This window comes from Urocitellus parryii, chromosome 5 (assembly GCF_045843805.1).
Source record: "Urocitellus parryii isolate mUroPar1 chromosome 5, mUroPar1.hap1, whole genome shotgun sequence".
NCBI lineage: Eukaryota > Metazoa > Chordata > Mammalia > Rodentia > Sciuridae > Urocitellus > Urocitellus parryii.
In genome coordinates, this window is record NC_135535.1 from 93665104 (window position 1) to 93686005 (window position 20902).

The 20902-nt window shown below is 35.7% G+C and overlaps 1 protein-coding gene across 1 annotated transcript in view; it reads left to right on the top strand.

The window, feature by feature from the left end:
• Slc15a5 (solute carrier family 15 member 5) overlaps positions 1–20902 on the top strand; it is an 87432-nt gene that overhangs the window by 56463 nt on the left and 10067 nt on the right. Inside the window, exon 7 of the mRNA XM_026391961.2 lies at positions 4059–4190. Within this exon, the coding sequence (XP_026247746.2) occupies positions 4059–4190 (132 nt within the window). The remainder of the gene's footprint in view (positions 1–4058; positions 4191–20902) is intronic.

Sequence of the window (20902 nt, forward strand, 5' to 3'; positions counted from 1 at the left end):
AAAAAATCAAGTTAATGATCACTAAAGTTGAAAAAGATCAGAACATGCAAGTAGATGCCTGAAAATGGAGATTTGAAGACTTGAAAAACTAAGTCCTATAAAAGGGAACTGGAGACTTTCAAAAAACGACTAAAATGACACCAAAGAGAGATTAACCAGCAGGCAGAGAGCTGGCAAAGTGTGTTCATGAATTATACACCGCACCAGAAGTTCTAGCAAGAGAAAAGCATAGGATTAATAATTAACCAGCAGAGTAATAATGGGCTTGTACGTTCTGCTTTTTTTCTCAGAGAAAGAAATAGACCTACTTACTCTTTCTGTCCATTGTTTGTCTCCTCATATTTATAGAGAGGAAAGTTCATAAGCCACATCTTTTCTATAGCTGTGAATCCATTCTTTCCAAGGCCCCCTTCAGCATACTGTCATAGTCCCATTTGGACCTTCCTGAAAATACTCCAGGGTTTAGCTTTAGGCTCCTGCTGGTGATTTGCACTACACAAGAGCTGTGGGGCTTGCCACGAGATTAGAAGACCTTCTCCACTGTATTTTATGTAACACCCTTATTACCTTCATCTGCAATTGCTATGAGATTGAGTGCCTTCTTAGCACTGCCCTGTGTAAGGTGCATTTTTCGGCTCTCTGCCCTTCCAGAGCTTAAAATCTAGGAAAGATAAACCTATAACATTTTCCATGCTCAGCCTAGTGCCCAGCACTTTTCCTGGATCCCAGATAGGGACTTCCCTAAATGTTTATTGGGATGAGTAAAATAAATACATGTGGAGGACACACAAAATAAATCAGAAATGTTCCATCAATGCAAGAAGGAACATTAGTACATTTGATTGTGCATTAGGACGTTCATTTAAAAGTGCTGGGCAAATGTGGAGTTTTCCCAGGGGAAAGGACAAGTAAACCAGGGATGAGATATTCCTGAAAGGAAAGGGAAAAGATAATAAGGTTTATTTCTTCTTATAGACAAGGAAACTGAAGACTTGGTGTTCACAGTACATCTGTTTTCTATTATCTTTTCTTTTTAAAATGAGCTTTAATATTTATTATGATCTCATTGTAGGAAAATTTGCAAAGCACAAGAGTAAGAAGAAAAAATTAGAAATCCAATCATTCAACACTCAAAGTTAAAACTGTTAATGTTACTCAATGTATTTCTTTACAATTTTTCAGCATAGATACAATACAGAGAGATTAGCAAATAAAATTCATATCTACATTTTACAGTTTCAACTATTTTCAACTCATGATCAAACTTATTTTATCTCTATCCTCATTTCCATACCTCCTTCCTCTCTGTTGCATTATTTTAAAGCAAATCTCAGCTGTCATAGTATAATAAATTTTTAAATTTGCATCCCAAAGATTGCCGTGCATATTTTAATATGGTTATGTTAATGTGGTATATACAAAATCATATATACTTATTTAGTCTATTTCTGATTTTAAAAAAATAATTTTAGTTCACATTTTTAAAAACTTTCTTCCATAATTTTCTTTCAGTCAGTTGCCACCACCATTACCAGTACCCCAACCATGATTTGAGAAGAAGAGATAACCATTTGGAGACCTCATGATTATGTTATTGTCTCTTTCTAGATACCCTCTTCTTTTTTTTTTTGTTTTTTTATTGGTTGTTCAAAACTTTACAAAGCTCTTGACATATCATATTTCATACATTAGATTCAAGTGGGTTATGAACTCCCATTTTTACCCCAAATACAGATTGCAGAATCACTTCGGTTACACATCCACATTTTTACATAATGCCCTATTAGTAACTGTTGTATTCTGCGACCTTTCCTATCCTCTACTATCCCCCATCCCCTCCCCTCCCATCTTCTCTCTCTACCCCATCTACTGTAATTCATTTCTCTCCTTATTTTTTCCCATTCCCCTCACAACCTCTTATATGTAATTTTGTATAGCAATGAGGGTCTCCCTCCATTTCAATGCAATTTCCCTTTTCTCTCCCTTTCCCTCTCACCTTGTGTCTCTGTTTAATGTTAATCTTTTCTTCCTGCTCTTCTTCCCTGCTCTGTTCTTAGTTACTCTCATTATATCAAAAAAGACATTTGGTATTTGTTTTTTAGGGATTGGCTAGCTTCACTAAGCAAAATCTGCTCTAGTGCCATCCATTTCCCTGCGAATTCCATGATTTTGTCATTTTTTAGTGCTGCGTAATACTCCATGGTGTATAAATGCCACATTTTTTTTTTATCCATTCATCTATTGAAGGGCATCTGGGTTGGTTCCACAGTCTAGCAATTGTGAATTGTGCTGCTATGAACATCGATGTGGCAGTATCCCTGTAGTACGCTCTTTTAAGGTCTTCAGGGAATAGTCCGAGAAGGGCAATAGCTGGGTCAAATGGTGGTTCCATTCCCAGCTTTCCCAGGAATCTCCATACTGCTTTCCAAATTGGCCATACCAGTTTGCAGTCCCACCAGCAATGTGCAAGAGTACCCTTATCTCCACATCCTCGCCAGCACTTGTTGTTGTTTGACTTCATAATGGCTGCCAATCTTACTGGAGTGAGGTGGTATCTTAGGGTGGTTTTGATTTGCATTTCTCTGACTGCTAGAGATGGTGAGCATTTTCTCATGTACTTGTTGATTGATTGTATGTCCTCCTCTGTGAAGTGTTTGTTCAGGTCCTTGGCCCATTTGTTGATTGGGTTATTTGTTGTCTTATTGTCTAATTTTTTGAGTTCTTTGTATACTCTGGATATTAGGGCTCTATCTGAAGTGTGAGGAGTAAAAATTTGTTCCCAGGATGTAGGCTCCCTATTTACCTCTCTTATTGTTTCTCTTGCTGAGAAAAAACTTTTCAGTTTAAGAAAGTCCCATTTGTTAATTCTTGTTATTAACTCTTGTGCTATGGGTGTCCTATTAAGGAATTTGGAGCCCGACCCCACAATATGTAGATCAGAGCCAACTTTTTCTTCTATCAGACGCAGAGTCTCTGATTTGATATCTAGCTCCTTGATCCACTTTGAGTTAACTTTTGTGCATGGCGAGAGGAGAGGATTCAGTTTCATTTTGTTGCATATGGATTTCCAGTTTTCCCAGCACCATTTGTTGAAGATGCTATCCTTCCTCCATTGCATGCTTTTAGCTCCTTTATCAAATATAAGATAGTTGTAGCTTTGTGGATTAGTCTCTGTGTCCTCTATTCTGTACCATTGGTCCACCCACCTGTTTTGGTACCAGTACCATGCTGTTTTTGTTACTATTGCTCTGTAGTACAGTTTGAAATCTGGTAGATACCCTCTTCTTAAATGGGATAACATATGGTGCCTAGCACAAGCAGGAGCTATTTGATTTGTTAAGATTAATATTGTTATATTTTTAATCCTCCTTCACTATCTACAAGTTAGCATTGTACTAAGTGCTCTCTGTAGCTCTGGATAGCAGGTAAGTCTCACAGCACCTCGCCAAATGAGTAATGACATTATTCCCATTTCATTGAGGATGACATCAAAGAGTGGAAAGTTCAAGTAACTTACTCAAATCACAGAGATACTAAATGGCTGACATGAGATTTTAGTGAATTCTTTTTTTTATTCCAGAGCCTATTCTTTTAATCTCTATGCAAATTTTATATGATAGATTCAAATTTTCCACAAATAATCCAATGGTTTATATAGAATCCAATGGTTTATATAGAATCCAATGGTTTATATAGAATCACAGAATCATACATCTCATACATTGTTGTCATACCACCTAGTACAGATCTCATGTCAATCCAAAATTTATCAGAAATATTTAAATTGGAGATAATTGGGTAAGTATAGTAGGACTCACAACTACCAAGTTATCAAATTCTCCTCTTAGTTGTATAAGGGAATATTTTTGCCATATTTTATTCATTGAAGACGTTTGTAAGCTGTATCATATTTTACAATAGTAATCTTACAGTCCAACCTAAGTTTTGATCTTATTAGAAAATTTTCTTTGATGTATAATCAATATGAATTTGAACAGTACCTATGAAAGTGTTTTAGGGAGAATGTTCTAAATTTTGATCCTCTCTTTTTCTCTCAGTCTCCATAATAGCACACAGATTTGTTCCAAGAACCATCCAAGGAACTTCTATGAATTTTTTGACACTGTTCAATGGATTTGGTTGTTTCACAGGGGCACTGCTGGTGGAGTTGGTTTATCTCATCTCAGAAGGTAAAAAATAGGTTTATAGTATGCGTATGTACATTGATTTGATGACTAAGGAACTGGGAGACAAAACCTTAAGAGGGGAGCTTTGCCAGTGTGGTCTTTTTTTAATTGATCCACTTTGCAATTAAGATAGAATTAAGATAGGGAATAGACTCTTGCTGTATTCATTAATTTCTGGGAATTGTTTTTCTTTTGATAGGAGGAGGTAATTACAGAATGTCACTTCCCATGAGACCCTGTCTGCTGCCTTTCTTTAGTGTATTCTAAAACAAACTGGTCATTGTATTCGTATTAGGTCTTTTAATGAGGCCATATTCAACCATGCCTCATAGCTGTCACAGGCAACCCACAGAGAAGTCAGCATCTGTGCACATGTAGGAGGGCAGGGTACTTGGATGATGTTTTCCTCCTGATTAGCTGCAAACTTTGTCTGTGTCACCAAAGAGAAATCATGAGTTAAATAACAAATGATCTTGGAAATTTTTTTCAGGTAGATTTTTAGACAGAAACAACCAATCGGAAAAATTCAGATGCAAATATTTGAATTCTACTCTTAATTACACAAGTGGGTGAAAAAATAATTCAGACATGATGACAATAATGATTAGTAGTCACAGTGAAATGCCTTTGGCTGTATTTTAAATTCGAAGACTTATTTAAAAAAAATGTTTTAAAATGTCACCTGTAGCTTGTATTTTATTTTAACTTACTTTTGTTATTGTATGTAAAATATCACAAACTTATTCTTTTTTACGTTCAAAAATACTTCTGGTTGTGCACTTAAAACAATGTAAAGAAAGTGTTGGTTTGTGTTCTCTTAGAACAAACTAATTAAATACACCTGCTTTCAAATTAGGAAAAAAAATAACTTCTGTGCATGAGAAACCCCTCTTAACACTCCTAATGCTAAATCTCCATTCAAAACTTTTTATTGGGGACTCACTCCTTTCCTGCTACCATATTGGGCATAGGGCATACCCTGGCAAGCAAAATAAAAATTTCTGAACCCATAATAGATTCCCAGGAGTGCAAGGAAGCAATAAAATTGAGAGTGCTGAATATGGGTAGGTACAGTGCAGTTCAGGGGAGAAACCTAGCGATCTTGATTGATGTCTGAGATAAAACCCTGGCTTCTAATTAATTATCTGAGAAATTTACATATTTAATATTTATTAGATGCCAAGCCCTCTGCTACACAGAATGGTGTAATATATGGTTGAAATTTCTCAAAGATCTCTCAAACCCAAACTGTCATAACTAACTGGAAACTGCAGCAAGCTTCTGGCCTCTGACGATCAGATCCTTTGTAAATGAACAAGGGACAAAGCACAGCATTAAGATTTTGTAAAATAACCTAGAAAGATCTCACCTATATCTATATCTAAAACATTTTAGGTGTTGAACATGTTTCCTTTACATAACTCAACAAAGATGTTTTCAAAAATTTTATCTTAAAATTTTTTTCTATCATCGAATCATGTTTGACATATTCTAAAAGAACTGAAAAGTCAAAAATATTACTACCAGTTTACCTTTATATACATCTAAGTTTTTTATCTGTATGCCAAAAGCAACTGACTCAGAGTTAGACACTTCATAGGTTAAGTCCTCCCCCAAAACTACCTTCCCTTTAGCCATTAGACATAAATTTGGAAGTCCCCATTGTTAGTGAACCTAAGTTCATTTATTCATCACTCAAAAGTGTCCAATGCATGGAGAACAGATTAATAAAAGGAAAAAGATTTGTTTGTTAAGCCATCAAGACCAAGAATGGTGGACTAGCATTCTGGAAAGACCCTCTTAACCTAACCCTGGTTCCCAGCCCCTTTTATCCCAAGGAGGAAATGATTGAGAAAATCTGATAACCCATAATCTCCCAGTTTGCATCAGTCTTGAAGGTGAAGGAAAGAACCCAGGAGAGTCTGGGGTAAAAACAATCTTGTGCTACTAGTTTGAAGGATCGAGAGCTGCATACTCAGGGAGGCACCATCTTTTTCTGGTAAAGGATCACCTTAAGCATGGCTACACCAGGGCAGTCATCACTTATGACCAACTGGCTGTGTTTGGGGTGCCTCCACCGACCCCCTCAGGTTAGACAGTTTGCTAGAATAATTCAGAGAACTCAGAAAAGCACAATAATTATGATTTAATTTTATCATAGCACAAGAATACAAATTGGAATAAGCCACATGGATAAGCACCCTGTGCAAGGCCTGGGAGGGCTCCAAAGCTTTCATTTTCGTGGATGCAGTACCCTCTTGGCACATCACTTTGTGACGATAAGGAGAGTATTGCTAACCAGGACACTCACTGAACTTCAGAGTCCAGCTTTTGTTGAGGTTTTACGGAACAGGCACAACTGATCGAATAATTGGCCACATGGTTGAACTCAATCTCCAGGCTCTTTTCCTTCCCCAGAAGTTGAGCTGATATCATTAGGCTCAAAATTCCAACCCTCTAAAATCACATGATCAGTCTTTCTGTCTGAACTGCCCCTATTTCAGGTCATCTCATTAGCATAAACTAGAACTAAGGGCTCACTAGCATAAATGAATAGTTGGGGGTCTAAGGGACCTATGATAAATAACAAAGACATTCTAATCCTTCAAGAAACTCAAAAGATCCAGCATTTACTTTCCAGGAACCAGGTCTGGCAAATTCTTACATATAGTTTGTTCTTGCAAAAACATTTCATTGAAAACCTAAATTTTTATTGAGAATCTGCACAGTATGGTAATGCGCTCTTACAGGCATTCTTGTGTCTATGACAAGAGTTTTGTAGAGGTAAGACAGTTATTCTTGTTTTTTCAATATAATAATTAAGGCAGAAAAAAATTAATAAAGTGCTCCACTCATCCCAACTAGTATCTGACAGGTGTGACTCCCTCAGCACACCAAAATCAGGCAACTATTAGAGGTCCTCAAGTTAAAACGGCATTTGTTACTTCTACAATATAACCTCCTTGGGTAGACTTATGCACGTGACATAGCATTGATAATTATCTAGATATAGCATCAAGTCGGAGAGACAAAAGTTTAAATAACGTTCGCAGAATTCGTTGCCCATGAAAGGAAGATTACCAAGGACACACAGTGAGGACATCTTAGAAAATGGGATGTGGGTCTGGCACCAAGGCACATGCCTACTGTAATCCCAGCGGCTCAGGAGGCTGAGACAAGAGGATCACAAGTTCAAAGCCAGCCTCAGCAAAAGTGAGGTGCTAAGCAACTCAGTGATACCCTGTCTCTAAATAAAATACAAAATAGGGCTGGGGATGTGGCTCAGTGGTTGAGTGCCCCTGAGTTCAATCCCTGATACCTCCCAAAAAAGAATGTGGGACATTTCTAACCTTGTTCTCAAAAGAACACCATTTTAGTTGCTACTAATGGATTTACTTCTTCTTTTACAGTTGTTTTTTTTTTCTGTTCATAATAAAATTGTGTAACATCAAATCATATCCCAGGAAATTGCAATGTTATAGTTGTTGCCTTACAGATCATCTGGTCTAACACTGTACCGAAAAATAGAAGATATACTAACATCCTCTTGCATCCATAAAAATTCTTTAAGATATAACATCTGTTTGTCCATCTATTGATAATATTTATTAGAATAAATCCAATTTTTTTACCACATAGCAACTTTTCAAACATTTGATAACTGTTCTTAGAAATAGCATGGTATAGTGGTTCAAAGAATAGGTTCTGGAGTTAGACCACCTCAATGTCAATAAAGTCTGTTTCCATGTAACCAATGATAATATATAATTCACTTTGTGTTTTCCTAATTCAGTGATTAATGCTCATAGTAATTGCTCAGTCAAGATTGAAATCTATTCTACAAAGTCACCCTTATTTTTCCATATTGCATGATTTCCTGATTTTTCAGTCTCAAAGCCCCTCCATCCATTAAACAAACAAGTTGCCTGTATCTTTCTTAGAATATGGTTTCCAAAATCAAACACAATACTCAAGATAGGTACAAACAGGATACATGTATAACTTTTACCAGCCTGGACACACAGACACACTGTCTCTCAGAATGTCAACAGAGATTGTGTTGATTTTTTTCAGTAGTTACATCACTCCATCAGGTCAATTAAAACGTGAAATGTTTTATTATTATTATTTTGCAGCTGTTCTGGGTTCAGCTCCACTCATCACAATGTTTTTTTCTAATTAAATGCAGGACTTTATCTTCTTCCTTAATAAATGTCAACCCATCAAACTAAATAACAGACATTTTGAAACTTGATTCTGTCATCCAGTGAATTACTAATCTTCTTTGCTAGCTTTATGTTATCTGCAAATTTAGTAAGCAAGTCCCTAGACTTCTTCCAGGTAATTGATAAAATTGTTGAATTGGACAGGACTGAAAATAGAACCTTATGGAAAATTCCTACAGACCTCATTGCAAATTAATGGCAATCAATTAATTCCCGTCTTTTGGTTGTAATCAGCTCCCAACTCACCTAATTACTCTCATTCAGCCCACACACTTCTCAATCATTCCCTAAAAGACATCACAGGAGACTTTGTCATATATTTTTCTGGGATTGGAATATATCTGTGTTTGTGACAGTCCCTTTACCCATCACAATATTGTTCCTCAAGAACGGAAAGGAGGTTCATTTCAATAATCTGATTCTCATGATCCTGTACAGGCTTGTAGTGACTAATTAGGATCCCTAAAAGAGAGTGACCCTTTGACAATAAATATCACTTTGGGGTAGGTCATTATCTCTCTAAGGTTGTTTCCTCTTAATGAAAAAAAAAAGGGGGACAAGGCTCTTTACTTTTTTCAGAAATGATAAAGGAATAACATTAAAGTATTTTAAAACTTCAATGCCAGACTTTTTTAATATAAAATTAAGTCATACATTAGAATGGCCCACTTAGCTTAAAACAGCCTATTCAGTCAAACCACCAGCCCAATTTTTTAAACAGAACTGCTCATAATGAAACCAACACTACAAGTCTATATTTAGGCACCCTACCCCCTCGGCATTCCATTTAGCATTTAGGATATTTTCAACCTTTAAGGATTTATGTCAGCTGAGCATGTCTGCCTGAGAGTGTGTGTGAGTGTTGGTGTATGAGTGGAAAGGAAGATCAGCTATCACAGTCTCCCAGTCTCCAAGCTACATTAGTCATTTTTAGCACCATGATGGAGAATGGTGTGAATGCGGTAAATTCAAAAGATTTCTCAAAACTTGACTGTGCAGACAGATAACTGTTAGAGTGACATTTTCAGTACAAGTGAGAAAACTGATCCTTCTGGGATCTCTAACTCTGAGTGCTTTAAAGGAGAAGATACAAGACTAAACCCATCCTCCTACACTAATCATTTCAGGAATAGTTTATCTAAAAGTAGCAATGCTAATATAGGGAGTGAAGAAGTCAGTCAAACTGCTTATTTCGACTGTATCCCATTAGCAGCAAGATCAATTTTCTTACACTCATGACTTCGAACTTACCTTTTGACAAAAATAACAAAATAGAACTCAGTGAAAAATGACATCTTAGTTATGGACGTGCAGATGATGGACGCATCCAAAGAAAAATGTTTAAAAGAAAAAAGGATAATTGGGCAAAAATCAAGAGGTCAAGTTGTAGATCTCCTTGTCCCTCCTCCTTGGAATTCAGGAGAGGCACAAAGAATTTCGCTGTTTAATTCAAATAAAGAACATTTTAAATTAAAAATGAGATCTTTTAAAATGCTCATTTAACATCTGTGAGTATTAAGGCCAGTGACAGCCATGTCAGCGTGAATCACTGAGTCACTCTTGAAACAGAAATTTGCAGTTGCAGTTAACTTGAAAGAAGACAATATTTATGCATCTAAAAAAAATGAATTTCATGGGCCCATGCCTATTTTCTCAGAGAGATGTTTCTTCTAATTCAGATCTATCACTCAGGTCTAACTTCTTATGGGTTTTGAGACTGCAGATTTTTAAGTTCAGAGAAGAAAAGCAGTGGCCTGCTACCCAGTAACCCACATTGAACCAGGAACATGCCTATTTGTTTGTCAACTGGCTCAGTGACAGCATTCCTGTAGCTAACTGGACAGGCCCCCAACAACTCCCACTGTCAAACTCTGCTCATGACCATCAGTCAGAATTAGATGCAAAGTCTTCCACACACAATGATGTCATAGGCATGATGTTTTGCCATGTTGTATTTTGGCGTGACACTTTAAAATTCTTCAGAAAAAGAATGTATTCTATAAATCCAAAGCTCAGTTGTCCTGCTCAACTTCAATTCCTGGTCCAGACTGGGATGAGATGCTAGGAAGCAGTACTCTGAGATTCTTCACAGTCTCATGGACCCATGTCATTAGAAGAGCCTCCTTCTCTATATGGCAAATGTATAAGTCTGGGTAGCTTAGATACACATGCATATCCACACTGAGTGCCTAGAAATGGTATTGAACATGAAACAAGAAGGATGTGTGGTATTTAGTGTGTTGAGCCTAGGTATGATATATTTCTGATAGAGAGCACATTTAACAAGGCCCAGAGGTAGAGAATTGCTAGATGAATAAGGGGAAATCAGAGAAGGCTGGGGTTTTTGTTTGTTTGTTTGTTTGTTTGTTTGTTTGTTTTTTCCAGAAAAGGAGAGAATGCCATGAAGTGAAGTTGGGGAGTTAAAGAAAAAATCATGTGGAATGTCTAGTTTACAGGCATTTTTTAAAAATTTGAATGTAATAATAAAATATAAAAAACATTTTAGATGAGTGATATGTTCGATTGGTGTTTTAAGATCTGTGGAGGTAGTATAATTTGGAAGATAAAAAGAATGATTTGGGAGAAGCAAGAAGGGTATAATTGAAACAATTTAGTCAAATCTAAGTGATAAACTAGAGAGGGAGAAGGCATGTGGAGAGAAATGAATGGGGATAAGCTCTATTTTAAAGGTAGAATAAAAAGTGCTTAGTGATGGTTTTTTTTAAATATTTTATTAGTTGTTGATGGACCTTTATTTGTTTATATGTGGTGCTGAAAATCTAACCCAGAGCCTCATACATGCTAGGCAAGCACTCTACCATTGAGCCACAACCCCAGCCCCTTAGTGATGGTTTTGATAGTTAAGATGCAGTAGGATGCAGGAGGGAGGAGGTGGCACCAAGGAAGCATCTCAGCTGCCTTGAGTAACTCACTGGGTGGGCAAAGATTCCATTTACTAAATGAAGACTAGAAGAAGAATGGATTTTAAAATTTGTCACTCATTCACTTTTTCGCATGCTAAGTTTGGCATAACCACAGAACATCTAAATAGAAATATCTGGAGCTCAGAAATAAAGACCTTGATTAGATACATAAATATGGAAACCTTTGGCATAAAAATGAAATCATAAAACTAAATAAAATTACCTAGTGTGGATATTAAGAATGAAGAAAAAAGAAGCTCAGGGCTTAGATCTGAAATGTTCAACATTAGAGACTGAATGGAGATGAAATAGCCTGGCAAAGAAAGCAGCTGGGGAGAGGGCGTATCCTATATGTTACATACACACATATGTATATTTACATGAGTATGTGTGTGTGCGCACGCATGTGCGTATATATGCACATGATGCATTCACACAGGTGATGTGTATGTGTGTTCACTAAATATAAAAGAAGATTGTTCAAGCAGGGGATGGTACATGTGTCAATACTACTTGAAATCAAGTAGGATGAAGAAAGTGTCCATAAAATTTAGCTACATTATGGTCACTGATAACTTTAATAGGAACCATTCAATGGTGAAATGGAAATGCAAAGATTGCAGTAGGCTGAACAATATCTAGTAGTAAGGAGATAAAGACATCATGTTCAAGTAACTCATCTGAAGAACTTGGGGCTGCAGAAGACTTAAGAAATGAGTGGTGGTTAGAAAGGGATATGGGTAGGACTGCTGGATTTAGCAAATAAAAATAGAGGATGAGTGGTTAAATTTGAATTTAAGACAAACAGTGAAAGATTTTTTTCAGTATTTAAACATGTGCCATGCAATATTGGGAGCATATACAAAAAAAACTATTTATGAAGTATTTAAGACATGCTAAATATGTTAATCCACCGTAACTCACTACTATTCTGAAATTCAGATGTGATTGGGAATCCTGTATTTTATCTGGGAACTTTATGTGTGGGTTGAAGATACTTCTTTATTTTGGGGAGATGCCTGAGTGTATTTAACTGATGATAATACCTGATATATATGGAGAAGTTCAAAATGCAGGTGAAAGAAGACAGAACTGATGAAAGCAGGAACCTAAGAAAGTGGACAGGGAGTTTTGTTGGGAACCACCCAAGAGAGATTGATTTCTATCTTTTTTCCTGCACTGAAACAGAAGGCAACAGAGAAAGTGGTACAAATGCAAAGAGATACATAGTTCTAATACTGGGAAGAGGCTGGAGTCTCCCTTTGAAGCCCCCCAACCTCCACCTCCCTTTATGAATATGCAGTAATCTACCTGTGAGAGCAAAGGGGATGAGGATGAGGAGTGGGAGAGCAGAGAGTGGTGGACTTGCTGAGAGCAAGAAAAGATGATTTAGAAGCCAGGTGTCAAGATCAGTGTCAATGTTGAAAGCCCAGTTGGTGTTGGTGATCATGAACAGTGATTCCAAACTACTGAAAGCATGATCACGCTCACTGATATTCAGGTGCTTGAGGCAAGCCAGAAAATGTCTTCTCGATTTTAAAATGACACAGGATAAAAGGCATGAACTCTATACTTGAATTAAAATCATTTGAGAAAAAAAGGCTATTTCCCTCCAAATATGCAAAAGATGAGAGAGGCTTTCTTCTAAAATTCTGAAATTAATAAGTCTTTGCTATTAACTAAGTAGAGTTGCAAATGAAGGACAGACTGTACTAACAAGTAGCTCCTAGGCAAAAAAAAAAAATCAATTTTAGTTCTGTCCATGAAATTATTCAAATTTAATATTTTACTATTTTAAATAACTCCACTTAAAGACTGATCTATTAATTCAGCCTACAAATACATATTGGGTTCCTACTATGTGCAAGCACTGACTAGATACTGAATTAATAATGCCAAGGCTGATGTTTAATTAACAAGAAGAACCTTACAGAAATATTTGACACTCAAATTAATATCAGATATATTCATTTGACTAATGCTATTACAATTACAGTTCATAGCTAATGGCATTATCGGGCTATTATCACAAAGCATTACCTCTCTTCTAAAACTCATTTCCATGATAATTCATTGAAATCATCATGAGAACACACTATCTTGATGGGTTTTTCCCTCCCAAAGCTCTTCAAAAGAATGAACTCACCCTTACAAGAAAGCTTGTTATGGCAAATATCATCCACGCTTGTTCTCTCTGCAGTTCAGGTGAACAATGCCTAGTGATTTCTGTCCAATTTTGAAAGACACTGTGTCCCTTCCTGGAAACAGCAACCTGACTGCATTTTTATCCACAATTCTCAAGAACTGAAAATGCAAATTGAAGTCGAAATGCAGACATTATGATCCAGAGCAAAGTATTGAGCATGTGTGGATCTAAGGCCCAAACTCAGCTCATCCACTCATTCAACAAATATTTATTCTGTCTCCTTTATATGACTTTAGGCAAACAGTTCGGCTGCTCTGTGCCTCTGTTTCGTTGTCTGTAAATTAAAGGTAATAATAACGTGAGTTCTTATTAGATAAATATGAAAAATTGGAGAAAAGTCAAGTTAGAATTCAGTTGTTAGGTATTATTTCCTTCAGGTATCATGAAAATTAATGTGTTTTAAAAATTAACTCAGGTAGGAGAGCTATGAATCTCAAATGAAGCATTTAAATCAGGTTACTGAAAGGAGGAAGGAAAGAAATTAACATTTATTAAGTGTCAGTTATATGCAGACCTTGCTATATGCATTTCACAAAGATATTATTTCATTAAATCGTCACAATTCTTTGGGGGTAGATACTTGTAGCCCCAATATATCGAAGAAGAGAATGAGCTCAGAAAGTTATATGAGTTGCCACAGTTATATAGCAATGGTGGGTTCCTGATTCCAAAGCTCTTTTTACTACCCTAGGTTTATTTCCCATGGTGCAGAAGTATATCCACCCTGGAGAATGACTAGTACTTCTTTGTAATTGCACACTTCTTTGCTCCCAAGCAAAAAGCAATAGTGAAGTGAAAGTGTGCTTAAAATAAAGCAGGATATAAAACCCATTTCAATTTTGTGTCAACAATTTTGTGCGTTTGCAAGGTTACCAGCACCATGAAATTACTTTTTTAAAAAATCTAATGGGCCAGGCGTGATGGTGTATGACTGTGATCCCAGCTGCTCCGGAGGCTGAGGCAGGAGGATCAGAAGTTCAAAGCCAGCCTCAGCAAATAAGCGAGATTTTCTGGTTTTGACTCAATATTGTAATTTTATAGACTAGTTTGTTTTACACAGGTTCTGCTGATATATGTCATCAAATCTGTCAATATTTTTCATTGTGATTAATTTTATTTCATTCATCACTGGTTGTGGAACTTTAATGGCTTAACATTTTAAATTTAATTTTCTTATCCAAGTGAATTTCATTGTGATGTTAAAGCAAATAACTTGTTTTACAATGTAATTGGCATATGTTGTGAAAAGTTGGTTACATCATAAATATCCCATAACTATAGAATGAATGGAATTAAATTAAGCAATTAGTAATATATCTTTTAACATGTTGTTCCTATGTTATCTTATAACTATTTCAGAACTATTCTGTTCTATTCCCTTTAGCTGTCACCTGACTTTAGCTTAATATCATACTCCTTTTAATTATTATAATTTTATGATATATTTCGTATATGGTATTACTTTTTTGAATTTTTTATTGATTTAAAAAAATGACAGCGAATGCATTACAATTCTTATTACAGGTATAAGCACAATTTTTCATATCCCTGGTTGTATATAAAGTATGTTGACACCAATTCGTGTCTTCATACATGTACTTCCACCATCCTTGCTAATCCCTTCCCCCTCCCATTCCCTCGTATCCCTCTGCCTTATCTAGAATTCATCTATTCCTCCCATGCTCCCCCACCCCACCCCACTATGAGTCAGCCTCCGTATATCAGAGAAAACATTTGACATTTGTTTTGGGGGGATTGACTAACTTCACTTAGCATTATCTTCTCCAATGCCATCCATTTACCTGCAGATGCCATGATTTTATTCTCTTTTATTGCTGAGTAAAATTCCATTGTGTATATATGCCACATTTTTTTTATCCATTCATCTATTGAGGGGCATCTAGGTTGGCTCCACAGTTTAGCTATTGTGAATTGTGATGCTGTAAACATTCATGTGGCTGTGTCTCTGAAGTATGCTGTTTTTAAGTCTTTGGGGTATAAACCAAGGAGAGGGATAGCTGGGTCAAATGGTGTAACTAATCACAGTTCTCTTTATGGTTATTTTTCAATTATTGATACCACATTCTATCTGATTTATACTTCCAGATGAATTTTAGAATTATTTTTATCAGTTTTACCCAAACTTATCTTGTTTCAATAAAATGAAAAATAAAACTTTTTTTTTTTACTTTTTAAAAACTAAACTCTTTACAATATGTTATGTGTGTGTGTGGATGTGTGTGTGGGTGTGGGTGTGTGTGTGTATATATATATATATATATATATATATATATATATATATATATTCCCTGTGTCTTTCTTTTGAAGTAGTGGGGTTGGCACTCAAGACCTTTCTCATGCTAGGAAACTGCTCTGCCACTGAGTTATATTCCCCATCTACATGGCTTTATCATGTATTCAATATTCTTTTTATAATATTTTTCTTTAGTTATAGATGGACACAATAACTTTATTTTATTTATTTATTTTTATGTGGTGCTAAGGATCGAAACCAGTCCTCACTCGAACTAGGCAAGGACTCTACCACTGAGCCACAACCCTAGCCCTTATTCAATATTCTTCAACTCAGTTCAATAAATTTTCTTTTTTTCATATGTATCTCAGAATTTCTTGTTGATAATATTGCAGGAATTTTATGCTCTTTTTTCTTTTGCAATTAGTGTTTCCCCTCACTACAATTTGCTGGGATTATCATTATTGTATAGTAAAATTATTAATGTTCATGTCTTCATCTGTACAAAAGTATTACTCTGCATTAAAAAATGACAAAATTATAGAATTTGGAGGGAAATGGATGGCATTAGAGCAGATTATGCTAAGTGAAGCTAGTCAATCTTTAAAAAACAAATACCAAATGACTCCTTTGATATAAGGGGTGTAAACAAGGACAGGGTAGGGACGAAGAGTTTTTAAACTTTCTTAGCAAATTTTAAGGGTATGTAAGTTGATCTCTTCAAGTTTTCAGCAAAATTTTCTCATCTTTAAATATATATAATTTTTATCCTTATTTCTAATATATTTTCCATATTTTATTGGTTCATTATAGTTATACATAATTGTGTACATGTTCACAATAGGACAATATTACTTGGCCAGTGTCATTCCCCAATATTTCATCTTTCCTTGCACACCTCCCTCCTTATTACAATATTTCCTCTTCTGCTTTGCATCTCTATCAGGATTCAAAACTCCAGAGCAGTCACATTTTATCTTCTTCAAGAACTTAATATGCATCTTTAGTATTTTTCTATGAAGTATATTGTAGGTTTATAAAGATAGCCTAAAAGATGTGCTTTATCTCAGGCTGGGGATGTGGCTCAAGCGGTAGCGCACTCGCCTGCCATGCGTGCAGCCCGGGTTTGATCCTCAGCACCACATACAAACAAAGGTGTTGTGTCTGCCAAAAACTAAAAAATAAATATTAAAATTCTCTCTCTCCTCTCTCTCTCTTTCTCTCTTAAAAAAAAAAAAGATGCACTTTATCATAAGAAATTTCTTGTTTTCTGATATTTAAATAAGTTAAATTTTCTTGGAGGCTTGTTAATTAGCTCTTGAGATCACCTACTTGTTTTTATTATTGAATCTATCATTATTGTATGTTTAATTAATAGTTTTTTTCCAATATTAAATCATTGTTTTGTACATTCAAGGGGTAATACTTGGTAGCAATTATGATTCTTTTGCTGTGTTCTGGAAAAATCCAGATGAAATACCCAGTTTTTCCATGAAACTTAAGAGATACAGTCAGGACCTAATGTCTCCTTGTTTTATTTTGAATTGATTAATAATAATTATATGTATTTAGGGAGTACAGTGATATTTTGATACATATAGACACAGTGCAATGATCAAATCGAGCTAAAGAACATATCCAGTACCTCACATACTTATTTTGTGTGTGTGTGTTAGGAACATTTAAAATTCCCTCTTATAGTTATTTTTAAATATTCAATTCATTATTATTAACTATAGTACCATGCTGTGCAACAGATCTTCAGAACTTACTCTTCCTGTCAAAATGAAATTCTACCCTTTGACCAACATGTCCATCTTTCTGTATCTTTCCGTCTCCCACTGAGCCTCTAGTAACCACCAGTTTATTCTCTGCTTCTGAGTTTGCCGTTTTTAGATTCTATATGTAACTGAAATCATGGAATATTTGTCTTTCTATGCCAGGTTTATTTTGCTTAATACAATATTATATCCTCAACCTTGTAGTTGCAAATATCAGAATTTTCTTAAGGCTGGATAGTATTGTGTTATGAATGTGTAACACATTTTTTTTAACTCGTTCAGGGGCAGGTTAGTTGTTTTGGGGTCTTGGCTGTTACAAATAATGCAACAGTGAACATGGGAGTACAGACATCTCTTAAACATACTAATGTCAATTCCATGGTAGTGAGATTTCTGGATCACTTAGTAATTCTATGTTTAGTGTTTTGAGGAACCCCCTTACAGTTTTCAGTAATGGCTGCACTTATTTACTTTCTCACCAACACAGCCACACCAACCCTTATCTTTCATCTTTTTGGTAATAGCTGAATTAGTGACAGAATACCTGAGATAATCAACTTGTAAGGAGAAAAGGTTGGCTTTGTCTCAGGATTTCAGTCCACGGTCATTTGACTCCAGTGTTTTTGAGTCTGTGGCAAAGCATAGCATCCTAGTGGGAGTGCATAGCATCCTGGTGGGAGCACATAGCACAGGAGGCCTGTTAACCTCATGGCAGCTAAGAAGCAAAGAGAGAGAAGAAATCTGCTTGCCAATATCCCTTTTAATGCAAATGCCCCCAGTGACCCACCTCCAAGGTCCTACCTATTCCCAATAGTGCCACCGGCTGGTAACCAGGCCTTTAAAACATGGAACTTTGGAGGACATTCCAGATCCAAACTATAGCAATAGCCATTTTAACACATCTGAAGTGATATCTCCTACGGGCTTCAGTTTTCATCTTTCCTGATGTTGTGACAACAGGCCTTTTTTCTTGTATCTGTTGGCTAGTGTATCTCTTGTGAGAAATATCTATCCTTTGCTTCCCCCCCAACCCGGGACCCTGCGGATCAAACTCAGGGCCTCAACATAGTAGACAAGTATTCTACCACTGAGCTTCAATCCCAGCCTTTTAGCCCATTTTTTAAAAATTGAGTTATTCAATTTTTTGTATTTCTGAGAATTTTGGAGTTCCTTATGTATTTTAAATATTAGCCCCTTATCCAACATAAGATTTGCAAATATTTTCTCCCAATCTGTGGATCTGTGGATTTGTATTTTCACTCTGCTAAGTCCTTTTTGTTTGTTTGCAGTTTTTTGTGTTCTTTGGTTGGTCAGAAGATTTTTAGTACAATGAACCCATTTGTCTATTTTTGCTTTTATGCCTGTGCTTTTGGGGCCATATTCAAGATATTATTGTCCAGATCAGTATCACTGAAGCAGCTTCCCTTCCCTTATTAACACAAGAAAACATAGGTTTCCTTGTATCAATTTTACGTTTCAGATCTTAGTTTAAGTTTTTAATCCATTTCCAGTTGATATGTTGTGGATTAAGTCTGATTTCATTCTTCTGCATGTGGTTATTCAGTTTTCCCAGAACCACTTGTTGAGGACTGTCTTTTTTCTATTGCCTGTTCTTGATACCTTTATTAAAAACCAGTTGTTTGTAAATGTGCAGGTTTGTGGGCTCTGTTTCTGGGCTCTGTTGGTCTATGTGTTTGTTTTTATGCCAGTATCTTATGTTTGGATTACTTTAACTTTGTGGTATATTTAGAACAAAGCCTCTAGTTCAAGTTTGCTTTAGCTATTTGGAGTCTTGTGGTTCCATATGAATTTTAGGATTGTTTTTTCCACTTCAGTGAAAAAAAATACCATTGGAATTATGATGATACACATCTTTTGTCAACAGACTTTCTCTTTTTTTTTTATCCCCCAGTATTGGGGGTTGAACCTAGGGATACGCTACCACTGAGCTGCATCCTCAGCCCTTTAATTTTTGTTTTTATTTTGAGACAGAGTCTCCCTAAGTTGCCTAGGTTGATACCAAACTTGTGATCCTCCTTTCCTCACTCTCTTTAATAACTGTGATTTACAGGCATGTGCCATTGTTCCTGACCTAATGTCTCATTTGAAGATCATTCTTTATGACTTTTCCTCATTATTATTGGCTATTAATTATTTTCATTTCTTCTTGGCTTAATTTTGGCAATAAATATTTTCACAAATAATCACTCCATTTCCATAATATTTGGTACTAATATTGCATATTCATAACCAAACCTTGTTGTTTCCTCTGTATTTTTTTTGTCATGTATCCTGATTGGATTTTTCAGTTTTATGTATTTTGTTATACTTTCTTTCAATGATTCACTAGCTTTTAGAACTATTAAATCTATTTTAATATATTGATTTGCTTCTCTCATGTTTATTTCCTTCCTCTTATTTTCTTTAGATCTATAATATTTATTTTTAAATTTTTAATCTTAAATATTTAGTTTATTCATCATTATTCTTACTTTAAAAATGAAAACCTGAACTGGGTACGGTGACACATGCCTATAATCTCAGTGACTACGGAGGCTAAACCAGGAACATAGCAAGTTTGAAGCCAATCCGGGCAACTTAGTGTGACCCTGTCTCAAAATAAGAAAATAAAAAAGGTTGGGCATTTAACTCAATGGTAGAGCAATCCTGGGTTCCATCCTCAACACCACAATAAATAAATAAGAAAACCTATGTGCCTTTAAATGTATATCTGAGCAAAATTTGCATCTCTAAATTTGTAAATCTACTTTTCTCATTTTCTAACTACTTTGTGATTATAGATCTTATTTATACTTTAACCAGTTTGTTATTAGAGAGCCATGTCTTTAATTTCTAGGAGTTTTTGTTTGCTATTGATTTATTTCAGATTTTATGAAAGGGTATATTCTTTATACTAAACAATGTTGTGCTCTTTAAACTTTTATCAATCACGTTATTCTGATTTTCCATGTTATTAACTATTTGCCTGTTACACCAAAAAACCGACAGTGTGATATAACCATTCATGAGAATTGATTTTCTATTCTGTCCTATATTTCCAAAAGACTTTGTTTTGTTTTCATTACTTAAGATATGTCCATTAACAAATCTTTAATTCAGATTGTACTTTATATCAATATAAAAAGTTCCCTGGGGTCCCTTTGAATTCTTTTCCCTTTGAATTAAACTTTACCTGAAAGCTATAGGAGGTGGACCTAGTTAGAGAAAAAGGTTACTGGAGGTGTGCCCCCTGGAAGGATATAAGGGTATATCTTGTTCCTGGCCCTGTTCTCTCTCTCTCTCTCTCTCTCTCTCTCTCTCTCT